This window comes from Pseudophryne corroboree, chromosome 1 (genome assembly GCF_028390025.1).
Source record: "Pseudophryne corroboree isolate aPseCor3 chromosome 1, aPseCor3.hap2, whole genome shotgun sequence".
In the NCBI taxonomy this organism is placed as follows: domain Eukaryota; kingdom Metazoa; phylum Chordata; class Amphibia; order Anura; family Myobatrachidae; genus Pseudophryne; species Pseudophryne corroboree.
In genome coordinates, this window is record NC_086444.1 from 504,729,974 (window position 1) to 504,742,393 (window position 12,420).

General features: G+C 42.0%; 1 protein-coding gene across 7 annotated transcripts in view; it reads right to left on the bottom strand.

Moving 5' to 3' along the window:
• Positions 1 to 1,647: 1,647 nt before the first annotated feature.
• The window catches only part of LOC134895878 (cytochrome P450 1A1-like), a 124,359-nt gene continuing 113,586 nt past the window's right edge, over positions 1,648 to 12,420 (bottom strand). For 4 of the 7 annotated variants that reach the window (XM_063913872.1, XM_063913876.1, XM_063913873.1 and 1 more), the window contains 2 exons: positions 8,733 to 8,819; positions 1,649 to 2,581 (listed from right to left, as the gene is read on the bottom strand). In XM_063913872.1, the coding sequence (XP_063769942.1) occupies positions 2,299 to 2,581; positions 8,733 to 8,819 (370 nt within the window). In that variant the 3' untranslated portion in view covers positions 1,649 to 2,298. Of the gene's footprint in view, positions 2,582 to 8,732; positions 8,820 to 12,420 lie in introns of all 7 variants that reach the window. The other 3 variants (XM_063913875.1, XM_063913877.1, XM_063913871.1) reach the window with 1 other exon arrangement.

A 12,420-nucleotide genomic window follows, 5' to 3' on the forward strand; every position in this document is an offset into this window, starting at 1 on the left:
AATATTTTTTTAATTTGAGTGTTCTATCACCTTCGCTGTACATTTTAAAACTTTATTACTGTATGTCATTGCCCCCTAGTGTTCAGACTCTACTGCGCTGCCCAGTTGCCTGCTTAGAGTGGAGGTGGCCCAAATGGACGAGTCTGCACATGGGCCTCCTCTGTGTTACTATGCAAATAACTATTATACACGTTCTCTTTTGATTTTTTTCTTCATTCCAATCAGGAATTGTCATGACTGTGATTTTGTGAACCCGGTGTTAGTGCAGTCTGTGCGGGCAACTGGAGAATACTAGGCTGGTCTGTAGGAATCAGTGAGAAGAAGGAGCAATCCCTGACCGGGGATCGAACCCGGGCCTCGGCAGAGGAAGCCGTATCCTGACCACTGGATCACCAGGGACTTTGATAGCAGGATGAATGTATAGGTGAGACTGTACTGGATATAGTGTCACAGGAGTAGGTGCTTATGTACTCGAGGTTACTGGCAAGATAGTAAGACGGACTGGTTACTGGTGAGACTGGGATGCAACTGTAATGCGTGCTGGTACCGGATATAACTGGAAACGCAACTGAAAGTAGGATGATGACTGTGGCTATAACTCTAATACGAGGCTGAAGAACCCTGCGGCTGTGACGGTAGAACACTGCAGCTGTGGTTTCCAGTTGAGACTGTGGAACACTGCACCGTGCCTTTAAGATGAAACACTGCAACTGTGCCTTTAAGTGGAGACTGCGGAACACTGTACTGTGCCTTTAAGATGAAACACTGCAACTGTGCCTTTAAGTGGAGATGGTGGAATACTGTACTGTGCCTTTAAGATGAAACTCGTGGAAATACTGGATATCAATGGCAACACAAATGTAATCCAAACTGGGTAACAAAGAAACAGAGTTTTTACAGGAACTGAAATACAAGGATTACTTTTAGGGAGCTCAGCTTCAAAGCTCACACAGAGCTGTGTGTGACACGAGGAACTGGCCCAGTTTCCAACTCAGTCTCCCGACTTATACTTCCTGGTCCTTGGCGATTGGTGAGCAGTGTCAGGTGATGCAGACAGTCTCAGGCTGGCAGAGGATTGGACAGCTCTGGGTCAGGTGAACAGTCACTGTCATGTGAGTACTCTAGACTAGGCTGTGATGTGGAGTGAGGCCTAGCAGGCCGAGAGAACACTGAAGCCTGAACTTCTGCAAAACATAGGATGCTGGCTTTTAGGCCTAAACTTCAGATTGCTGAATTCAGACTCACACAGGAGATCACCACAGGTGGAGCTCGTTAACTATTAACTTCCAGGCAGAGAACTCCGGAAACTCATGGTGCTGACAAGCTGTTTATCTCAGTGAGCAAAAGGCACAGGATCCGGGACAGATGGCAGGGGTAAGTCACCAAATACGAGAACTACAGTCAGGATCGTGACAGGAATGTATCCTGCTTATTTTAAGATGTGTGTGATGCTTTTTGACTTTAACCTTTTAATTATAATATTTTTTTTAAACTGCCATGTGTGCCACTATATAAAGTACTATACTGCTTAGGAGGTTTCTTCCTTTATAATTCTTTCAAAATCAAGATAGGCAGTAAAAGAGTAATACCACTACTAATACAGCTACATGGAAAAAGCAAAATTATATATTTATTAATTCAGATTTTTTTGATACATCCATATACTTAGAAATTAATAAAATGCAATGAACGATATGTTTTCTTTTTCAAAGCAAAAAGAAATATAATTATGTTTTTAGTTTTCATTTTCAGATGCAGAAAATTTCTTAAATCGAACATTTAAATTTTCGGAAAAAGACAGCAGAAATATTTATAATAGATGTCAGTTTAAAGAGATACCGTGGAGTAAATAGGGGGGGGGGGGGGGTTATTTAGAGTAGTTAGCAAATCAAAAAAAGTTAGCAATTGGGCAAATCCACGTGCACTACAGGGGGGGCAGATATAACATGTGCAGAGAGAGTTAGATTTGGTGGGGTGTGTTCAAACTGAAATCTAAATTGCAGTGTAAAAATAAAGCAGCCAGTATTTACCCTGCACAGAAACAATATAACCCACCCAAATCTAACTCTCTCTGCAAGTTACATCTTCCCCACCTGCAGTGCAACATGGTTTTGCCCAATTGCTTTTTTGTGGGGTTTGCAAACAACTCTGAATAACCCCCGTAATAGGGTCAGAGTTGCCGGAGGTCCATGATTTCGTCTGAGAATGGCTGTATTTTTAAAGCGCCAATCATTTACAAGGCAAAACCAGGTTAGTTTAGAATCTGAAGACAGTATTTGGGAAGAGAACAGAACAAAGTTAATTACGTGTTAGTGCTTTCATCACATATTTCTGAGGCTTGAGATTCATTCCATTAACTGGTGTCAATGATAATTCATCTGCTGGATTCTTTTCCAGTCTAAGTCTTTGCAAAATAAGTGTCAGCATCAGAAACAGTTCATTTCTGGCAACTTCTTCTCCCAAACATTTGCGGACTCCCAATCCAAAAGGTATGACATTTTGGGCGAGCTGTTTGTCAAATTTTCCCTCCTTATCCAGAAACCGCTCTGGTTTAAAGCAGCTTGGTTCCACCCATAGTGCTCTATTACACATAAAAAATAGACTGATTTTCAGGTTCTAGAAATACAGTATTTGCTTTGTGTAAAATGGCAATTTAAACATATTTTTTTAACTAACACAATCATTGTCATAAAATATACACCTGACATTTCAAATGATTCAGGACAGCATTAAACTAATAAATAATAACTGAAAGGAATGAAAACTTGCGTTGGTTACATTTGTATTGCATGTAGGGTAGCGGCCAGTGTGTGACACAACATAACATTACAATGTCAAATTAAATAAAATTTCTGAACTAATTTGATCATTATAATAAAAAGTATACCTACAATTTCTGGACAGAAGTTAACTAAGCTTCTGCCACATTCCTACCTCGACATAGCAAGGTAACTGTCTCGTTATGAGATCAGTTGGATTAAACATTTCCGACAATGTCGGTATCACAAAAGCCACAGCTTAGACTGTGTTACCAACTGGACTACCATAATAATAGGAGGCCAACATTTTGATTTAGCTGTCTCAATCGGCATCCGTTCTTTAGGTTGACAGTAAGTAGGTTCGACACAGTCTAGCTCGACCACTATTGGTCGACAGTAAGTAGGTCGACATGGTTCTAGGTCAACAGGGACTCTAGGTCGACATGACAAAAGGTCGACATGAGTTTTTTTTTTAAATGTGAACTTTTTCATACTTTACGATCCACGTGGACTACAATCGGGAGTGGTAACCTGTGCCGAGCGCAGCGAGGCGCCTTGCCCGAAGCATGGTGAGCGAAGCAAGCCATGCGAGGGGACACTGTGCATTAATTGGGGTTCCCTGTCACTGTATGGAGAAAACGACACCGACAAAAGTAAAAAAAACTCATGTCAACCTTTTTTCCCTCATGTCGACCTAGTACATGTCGACCTAGAGTCCCTGTCGACCTAGAAACCATGTCGACCTACTTACTGTCGACCAATAGTGGTCGACCTAAGTCTAATCTACCTAACATACCACACCCGTCTCAACCACTGCAGAAATAGGGACTTTAATGGATATTAAAATATGGGTGTGGTATAGAAAATCTACAATGTCTAGAGCGACCCCATATGGTCAACATGCATTAGGTCGACACTGACAAAAGGTCAACCTATGAAAGCTCGACGCTAGAAAAGGTCGACACGAACAAGATGTCAACAGGGTGAAAAAGTCTACCAAAAATGACTAATTGCGCTATACACAAGAATACTGGGTGTGCATATTGACCGAAGACACTCGTACCAATTTTAATTGTATTTTTATTTTGTATGGTCTTGTCTATAGATAAGAATAAATCACATAAAAAAACACAATTTCAATGCACCATATTTCTCACACTAGTGCGTCTATATCTACATATGGCATCCAATGGTATATGGTGAAAAATGTCACGTTACAAAATACGAATAAAACAAAAAAGCATTAAAAATGTAAATCAAAAATATGTATTGAGTATTCTAATTAAGAGGAATGACCTGATCCTTTCCAAAATGACCTTATACTATTGGGAGCATTTGCCTACTAGCCGACTCTGTGGAGAACTTGCTGTGAGCCGTGGACGTCATAGGTGTATGTGAGCCGAAGGCACCCACCTGGACTAAGCAACTGCGTCCTAGTAGAAAGAAACGGCGGCTATCCAGCAGGACGGTAGATGTTGTCGAGCTACGACATATAGGGCCTAATTCGGCTATGATCACAGTAGCATATTTGTTAGCTAATAGGCAAAACCATGTGCACTGCATGGGGCAGATATAACATGTGCAGAGAGAGTTAGATTTGGGTGGGTTATTTTGTTTCTGTGCAGGGTAAATACATGGCCATGAATAAAATTCAACATGCGCTGATACATCTCTTATTGGATTGGCAAGCTCCACATTTCAAGTACCCTTGCCAGTTGGGTCAGCTGGACAAGCTTTTTCATTCATTTATACAGCGATAACAAGTTATAACTGAGAACGTGAAAGACAACATATAACGTCGCTTGAAGCAGTGAGTTAATTAGAATACTCAATACATAATTTTGATATACATTTTTAATACTTTTTCTTTTTTATTTGTACTTTGTCACGTGACATTTTTCACAATATAACATTGGATGCCATATGTAGATATAAACGTACTAGTGACTGTTCGGCACATTTTTTCCAATTTTTGGTGTTAGTGTGGATAGTTTTTCCATCTGGGATCACCATTTGTAGAAATGCACCCCCTTGCGGGCTCAATTTGCTCGCCACGCTTGGGGCAAAGTGTCTTGCTTCACTCTGGTTCACTAGATACAAGGCTATTCAAGGTTATGATTTGAGACATGGATAGTCGAGGATGAAAAAAGTCCAAAAACATGGAAAAAAACATGTGTCGACCATATGTGTGTTAACCATTGCCATGTCGACCATTTGAACCTGCCGACCGTTTGTTCATGTCAGCCTTTCCAGTGTCTACCTTTTATACAGTAGGTTGACCTTTTGTGGCGTACCCGTAAGAATTTAGCCGTGGGTACGCCGTACCCACACCGACGGGCCACCGCTCCTCTTCCCTCCCTCTGCCGCACCTCGCCACACCCTCCGCACCGCCGCTGATGTGAGGGAGGGAGAGCGCAGCCTGCGCCTCTCCTTCCCCTCAGTCTCCGTCGGGTGTCTCAGTTTAATTAAGCGCCGATCCGTGAGCCAATCAGAGCTCGCGGTGCGAACTCTGATTGGCTCACGGATTGGCGCTAAATTAAACTGAGACACGCGACGGATACTGAGGGGAAGTAGAGGCGCAGGCTGCGCTCTCCTCCCCTCACACAGACAGGACGGCAGCGGTAGCGGTAAGCAGGGGAGGGGGCATGTATACCTGGCACTGGGGGATATCTGGCACTGGGGGGGGCATGTATACCTGGCACTGGGGGCATGTATACCTGGCACTGGTAGCATATCTGGCACTGGGGGACTTGTGTACCTGGCACTGGGGGATATCTGGCACTGGGGGGGGGGCATGTATACCTGGCACTGGGAGCATATCTGGCACTGGGGGGATTTGTGTACCTGGCACTGGGGGATATCTGGCACTGGGGGATATCTGGCACTGAAAGGACATGTGTATCTGGCACTGGGGGCATATCTGGCACTGTGGGCATATCTGGCACTGGGGGCATACTTGCGTATATAGCACTGGGGGCATATCTGCCACTGTGGGGGCATTTCTGTATCTGGCACTGGGGGGCAATGTATATCTGACACAGTGGGGGCATTTGTGTATCTGGCACTGTGGGGCAATGTGTATCTGACACTGTAAGGCAATGTATATCTGGCACTCTGGGGGCATTTGTGTATCTGGCACTCTGGGGGCATTTGTGTATCTGGCACAGTGAGGCAATGTGTATCTGGCACTGTGGGGCAATGTATATCTGTCACTGTGGGGCAATGTATATCTGGCACTGTGGGGCAACGTGTATCTGGCACTATTGGGGTCATACGTGTATCTGCCTCTCCCCCCATATGTGTATCATGCCCCCATTTTCATTGGCCACGCCCAATGCGGCATTTGGCCACACCCAGCAGACAGTACCCGTAATACATTTTTCCTACTTGCACCACTGACGTCAGCCTAATGCATGTCAACCATATAGTGTCAACCTAGACATTGTAGATCTATAGGGGGTGATTCCGAGTTGTTCGCTCGCTAGCTGCTTTTAGTAGAATTGCACACACTAAGCCGCCACCCTCTGGGAGTGTATCTTAGCATAGCAGAATTACGAACGAAAGATTCGCTAATTTTCTCGTAACGATTACCCCGCAGTTTCTGAGTAGCTCCAGACTTACTCTGCCATTGTGACCAGCTCAGTCCTTTTCGTTCCTGGTTTGAAGTCACAAACACACCCAGCGTTCGCCCAGCCACTCCCCCGTTTCTCCAGACACTCCTGCGTTTTCAACTAGCACGCCTGCGTTTTTCTGCACACTCCCATAAAATGGCCAGTTTCCGCCCAGAAACACCCACTTCCTGTCAATCACACTCCGATCACTTCAACGATGAAAATTCTTCGTTCTGCCGTGAGTAAATCTACTAAGTTTTGAGCTAAAATACTTAGCGCATGCGCACTGCATACCATGCGCATTTTCGCATTAATCGCTCCGTTGCGAAAATCGGCAACGAGTGAACAACTCGGAATGACCCCCATAGTCCGGATCCCTTGTAACATGTTGTAAAATGCTCCAAATGGATCTGGCCGAAATCTCTATATATGCTGTGAACCCTGTGAACAAAACAATAAAACAATATCTAATTGGTTATCTAACATTATGCAACATATGTGTTATTAACTCTCTTTCTTATTTAACAACTTGCCTGGCATGGTCGCATCAGATGCGACCACACCAGGCAGTGTTTTATCTGACCTGGTCGCACAGGATACAACAAGTCAGATAAACAGTGCTAGCAGCGGAAGGGAAGGAAAACTTTCCTCCGCTGCTGCTGTCAGAGGGACTCCCTGCACCCTCCCCACAGTGTTGCTGTGCTGCCAATCATTGCTGAGTGCGGATATGTCAGCACGGCAGGATACGCCCCCCTTCCCCCCAGCGGCTGTAGACAATAGCAGCCGATGGGGAAGTGTAAAACAACTCCCCCAAGCCACCCCCCCCCCAGTGTACCTGGCTGATGTCCAGGCTCTAAAGGGTAAAATCGCAATGGTCGCGATGTTACCGATGTTCCGATGATCGCTATATTCCTGGACAATGTTTTGATGTTTGGAGAAAAAATTAAAACATTTTTTTTCTTTTCTTTTAACTAAAATCATTTTGCATAGGGTTAAATACATGTTCTTCACCTAATTCACTCAACCCCCCCCCCCCCCCCCCCCCCGACAATTTCTGAGTGTTTTTTTGTTGTTTTTTTGTTGTTGTTATATTTAATGTGTGTTCTTTGGTATAGCGTTGTTGTTAGGCTGGAGACATTCCCTTTAATACTGAGGGTAACACCTAGGTATGGGCCAGATATAGTATGCTTATTACTGGTTACAGATTCATCATGTAAAATCATGGTATAGGCTGTGATGGAGAAGGGTGTGGTATTGAAGGTCGACCACACTTAAGTCGACAGTGTCTAGGTCGACCGCTATTGGTCGACAGTAAGTAGGTCGACAGGGATTCCAGGTTCACAGGGTCTCTAGGTCGACGTGGTCTAGGTCGACAGGTCAAAAGGTCCACATAAGATTTAAAAAAAATTTGTGTGTCATTTTCTTCGTGGAGTGACCGGGAACCCCAGTTAGTGCGCCATGTCCCCTCGCATGGCTCGCTTCACTCACTATGCTTTGGGCAAGGTGCCTCGCTCCACTACCGCTGTGCTTGGCACAATTTACCATTCCCAATCGTAGACCACGTGGATCGTAAAGTATGAAAAAGTTAAAAAAGAGAAAAAAAAGTGAAAAACTCATATCGACATTTTGACCTGTTGACCTACAACATGTCGACCTAGAGACCCTGTTGACCTAGAACCCCTGTCGACCTAGTTACTGTCGACCAATAGTGGTCAACCTAGACACTGTCAAATTAAGTCTTGTCGACCTAGAGACCAGATACCGACGGAGAAAAGTCTCCTAATTTTATCCAATTATTTTATAATCATGGAACTGCCAGTGGCTGGCAACACCCATGCATTATAGCAAATGCAGAAGATGAACCCCCTCTTACATGAAGCCAGGAACCATATCATGCTGCCTCCCGTTGATTTTCACTGCAGCAATTCTGCAACTGATGGTATATATTGCAATAGATTTTAATAAAGCTTTATAGATCTTTGTTTAAAATACAGGATGGATGGAGTTCCCCAGCACTGTGATCCAGATCATGGCTTCAGGCAAGGCCAGGTGTAGAAAAAGTGAATCCTCTTAGTTGCTACATACAGTAGGTGGGCTGAAACTGAAGCCAAAGACTGACAATGGAAGACTTCTGTTTCAGAACACCTACACTATCTATATAGATTTTCTGAATGATTATCATATGTAAAATAGTTACAATATGGGACTCTCAGAATTTGAATATTATTGTTAAACTGAATATTACCGGAAATAAACAAGTCAAACAAAAGGATAACATGAAATGTGCATCACATTCTCACAAGTGACTTATTTACTAAGCACTGTTAAGCAGGTATATTTTTCAGGTGTAACAGTTACTTACGGATCATGATGTACTTGGTATAGGAGCACAAAAATGCAGGTATTCTTGGGTATGAAATAGCCATTTAAAAAAGTGTCCCTGGTTGTGCTGAAATGTAAAATCAATAAAATTAATATGGAAATAAAAGCTTATTAATTGTTAACACAACTGTGAATTAATGGGTAGTCAACACATTGCATTAAAAAAAACAATATTGCAATTGAGAGGTATAGCTGCAACACTTCACAGACTGAGCTAAACTGGGTCTGACCTGTCCACAAAAAGGCAGCAGAGGATAAATTGTACACCAGAGAGCCTGTACTATGATTGGCTTACATCTGATTATGTACTATAAAGGGCCCCATATACTACAACGATTTTACACGATTTCATGTGATTCCGACCTTTCGGAACGATATATCATATAAAAAGTGTCAATTCGTATGTGTTTTTGATCCATTCCGATGCGCGGTCCCGTGAGTGTCGGATCGGATCCCCTAGATCGCTAGTGCTGCACGATTTATTTATCGGAATCTCATGGAAACGGATGGAAAATGGTTTTCTTTTTGTGCATGCGATATATAGCACAAGTTTGACTGGCATTCTCCAGGACACTCCCAGCCCCCCTAGCCCTCTAGTCCAGCCCATCAGATATATCTTATGGTACAATTGTATGCCATACAATATATTGCATGCGATTTATAGTGGCTTGATCAATCGCATGCAATATATCTTTATATCTTATGCAAAAACAGCACAAAAGTACAAAATCGTATGGAATCACTCCCGGGAAGGTCCCGGGGGAGTTCAAGGGAAATTGCATCCGACTTCAGCCTCGGCTCAGACATATTGTTGTAGTGTATGGGGCCCTTTACTCTTTGTACCACAATGTCTACTGTCTCCAGACGACAGTTAGTAACACTGAATCCAGTAATTATTTTTTTAAGTGTGGATTTAACAACTTTCAGTTGTGTCTTCAAAATGCTCCTAACAAATTAGTTATTCTTATTATTCAATAAAGTGACCTGACTAATACAGGATCAGCAATTATCAGAATTCAACACATTTAACTCTTAATCAGTACAAAATGTATTACAATGTAAGTGAAAAGGATAGGTCCAGAGAAGTGCTGTGACTATTTAAAAAAATTGAAGTTGAAAATGTGGACATAATATGTGTATATATATATATACAGATCAAAAGAGTACTTCCCTCAGAGCAATTTCTTTCTTTGTTTGGATTGTTTTGAATTAGTATTCTTCTGACTTATGCAGTAAGTCTCTTGCATGAAATATTCGTGCAAGAGACTACTATTTTGATCTGTATATATATATATATATATATATATATACACATATATACTGTAGCTTTATCAGGTTACTAGGGGATAGCCTTGGTCTAAGGGTTGCTGCAACGACTTACTGAACATACCAGTGCCCAGGTATACCCTACTGTCCATTTTATTGTATTACAATGCAAATCTAAAAAGTTTGAACATAATTATGAAAAATCTTAACAGTAGTAGCCTGTGTTTTAATTACCATGAAATGCAGAATGGCAGAATTTGGCTTTCCATTACAAGGTAACCATAATCAGCTAATCAGTTTAGTGCTGAATATTGTCATCTTCTCAGTGTTCCAATGGGTTTCATCATTCCAAAATCTATAGAAATGCTACATGTTGTGTGCCACTGTATTGATAATATTCATATAATTTTCAAACTATTTGAATAGCTCAACTGCAAGTTCAGATAACTCATTCTAGAAGAATGAGGTAAAGGCAATAATGCACTCAAAATCTCTAGAAATTCCTACTATTGCATTTTAAAATCTACAGTAAGGCTGTTGAAATATTTTACACTTGGGACAAGATTCAAATGCTATCACCCCCTATCGACCATCTAAAGTGATGGGAGATCGCAGGGGGTGATGAACAAATGTCCCCAGTTTTTGCGCGTAAAGCTGCTAAACCCAACAAAACTATTGGGCGCAACACGAAAAGTCCCATTTGGGCACCCAAATGGGTCACTTTTCATGCATTTCAGCTCGCCACCCCTGGGGGTAGCAAGCTGAAATGCTGATGTAATGCCAGTCAGCAGCAACATTTGAATAGCTGCCGGCGGGCGCAATCGCAGGTGGGAGGGGGCAAGTGCCTCATGTGCCTAGTGGAAAATCCAACACTGATTGTGGCCACCATCACAATAGGCTATATCCACAGCTGTTACTATTAAAAAGTTATAAATTCTAAAAACAATAAACACATGTAAAAATCAACGTAAAAAGTTTAAAAATAAACTAAATAGACATACACACATATACTTTACACATGTACTTTATTATGACCAGCCAAAAAGAGAAGTACTGTATTAGAGAAATTGGTTTCATTTTCCAAACATAGGGCCCATAAACTCAGTGCCAGATTAAGGTCCACATGGGCCTGGAGCTGAAATTTAGGAAGGGCCTATTGTGTGCCTAGGCAGAAGGTGTGACAAGCGCTGTGGTGGTGTGACTAGTGATGTGGGGGGTAACCAGTGTGGTGTGGGTGTGGCCTAAATAGGGGGTGTAGCCTGTGCTATCTCGATAGAGGACCTAGCTAGTGCCTACCTTAAACTTAATAGTGGTGCTATAACAAGAAAAAGTTTGTGACCAGCATATAATGCAGAGCATCAGTGACCACCATATGATACAAAAATCATCTCAGTGACCAGCATATTGTAACCCTACCCTCAATACCTTGAACGAGAGCTGTCTATGTATTCTATTAAGGGATGGTTACCTAATAGTTGTGCCTCCACTCAAGCTATGTGTAGTATTTAACTACCGTTAAGGCTTGCTTGAGTAAGCCTGATCTCTATCCTTAGGGGATGATTCCCTTATATCATAGATATATTATCTAATATACCTGTCTCTTTCTTCCTGGATCTTCAGATCAACTTCCAGATGGACCAGACACACATGGCAAGTATAACACTTTAATGACCAGTACCAAATGGATTAAGTATACATTAACATTTCATCAATTACACATTCCCCTATAAGTCATTAATCCATGCTAACCCCCTGTCAATTAGGCCTATACACAGTACCTGCATGCAATACAACAAATCCTTTTTCTTTTCAAGACACCCTTAGGTGTTAGAGTGACCCGGGTACTCTTATTATGATAGTGCACTCTAAGGGCCCATAAACTTCCTAAAAATAACAGCAGTTAATACAGAATGTCTGACACTATGTTTTAGTATCAACTATCAGTTCTCCCTTCAGTTAAAGAGAAAGATGTTTGGCTCAGTCTACTTATGGTAGCGATTACTTTCTCCTATAAGGTTACTTATAGTTCCTCCTTGGCAGATAACAGTAAGTACCTATTTAGCTCATAGATAGTAACATCAACAGTTGATTACCAAGGAATCTGTATCCTTTCCTCAGTAAAAATGTTACCGTAGTTGTCCAGTATTAAACTAAACTCCTAAGAAGCTGGTATGATAAACCTTTGTTATGCTGCGTCCTTGTGTCCATTTGAAGTAGCTGATGCTTTCTATATTTCAGAGCATATATAGCTTTTCGATTCCTGTATGCCTCAAATTATTGTTGTCTCTTAGGATGAGTCTATATTAAATATATCTGCAAGAGATGGTTTCTCTTATCATAGTCACAGCGAGCTCAAATCCTTTAACTTTAAAACTAATAGTCTCTTACGTGTCAGTCCTTCT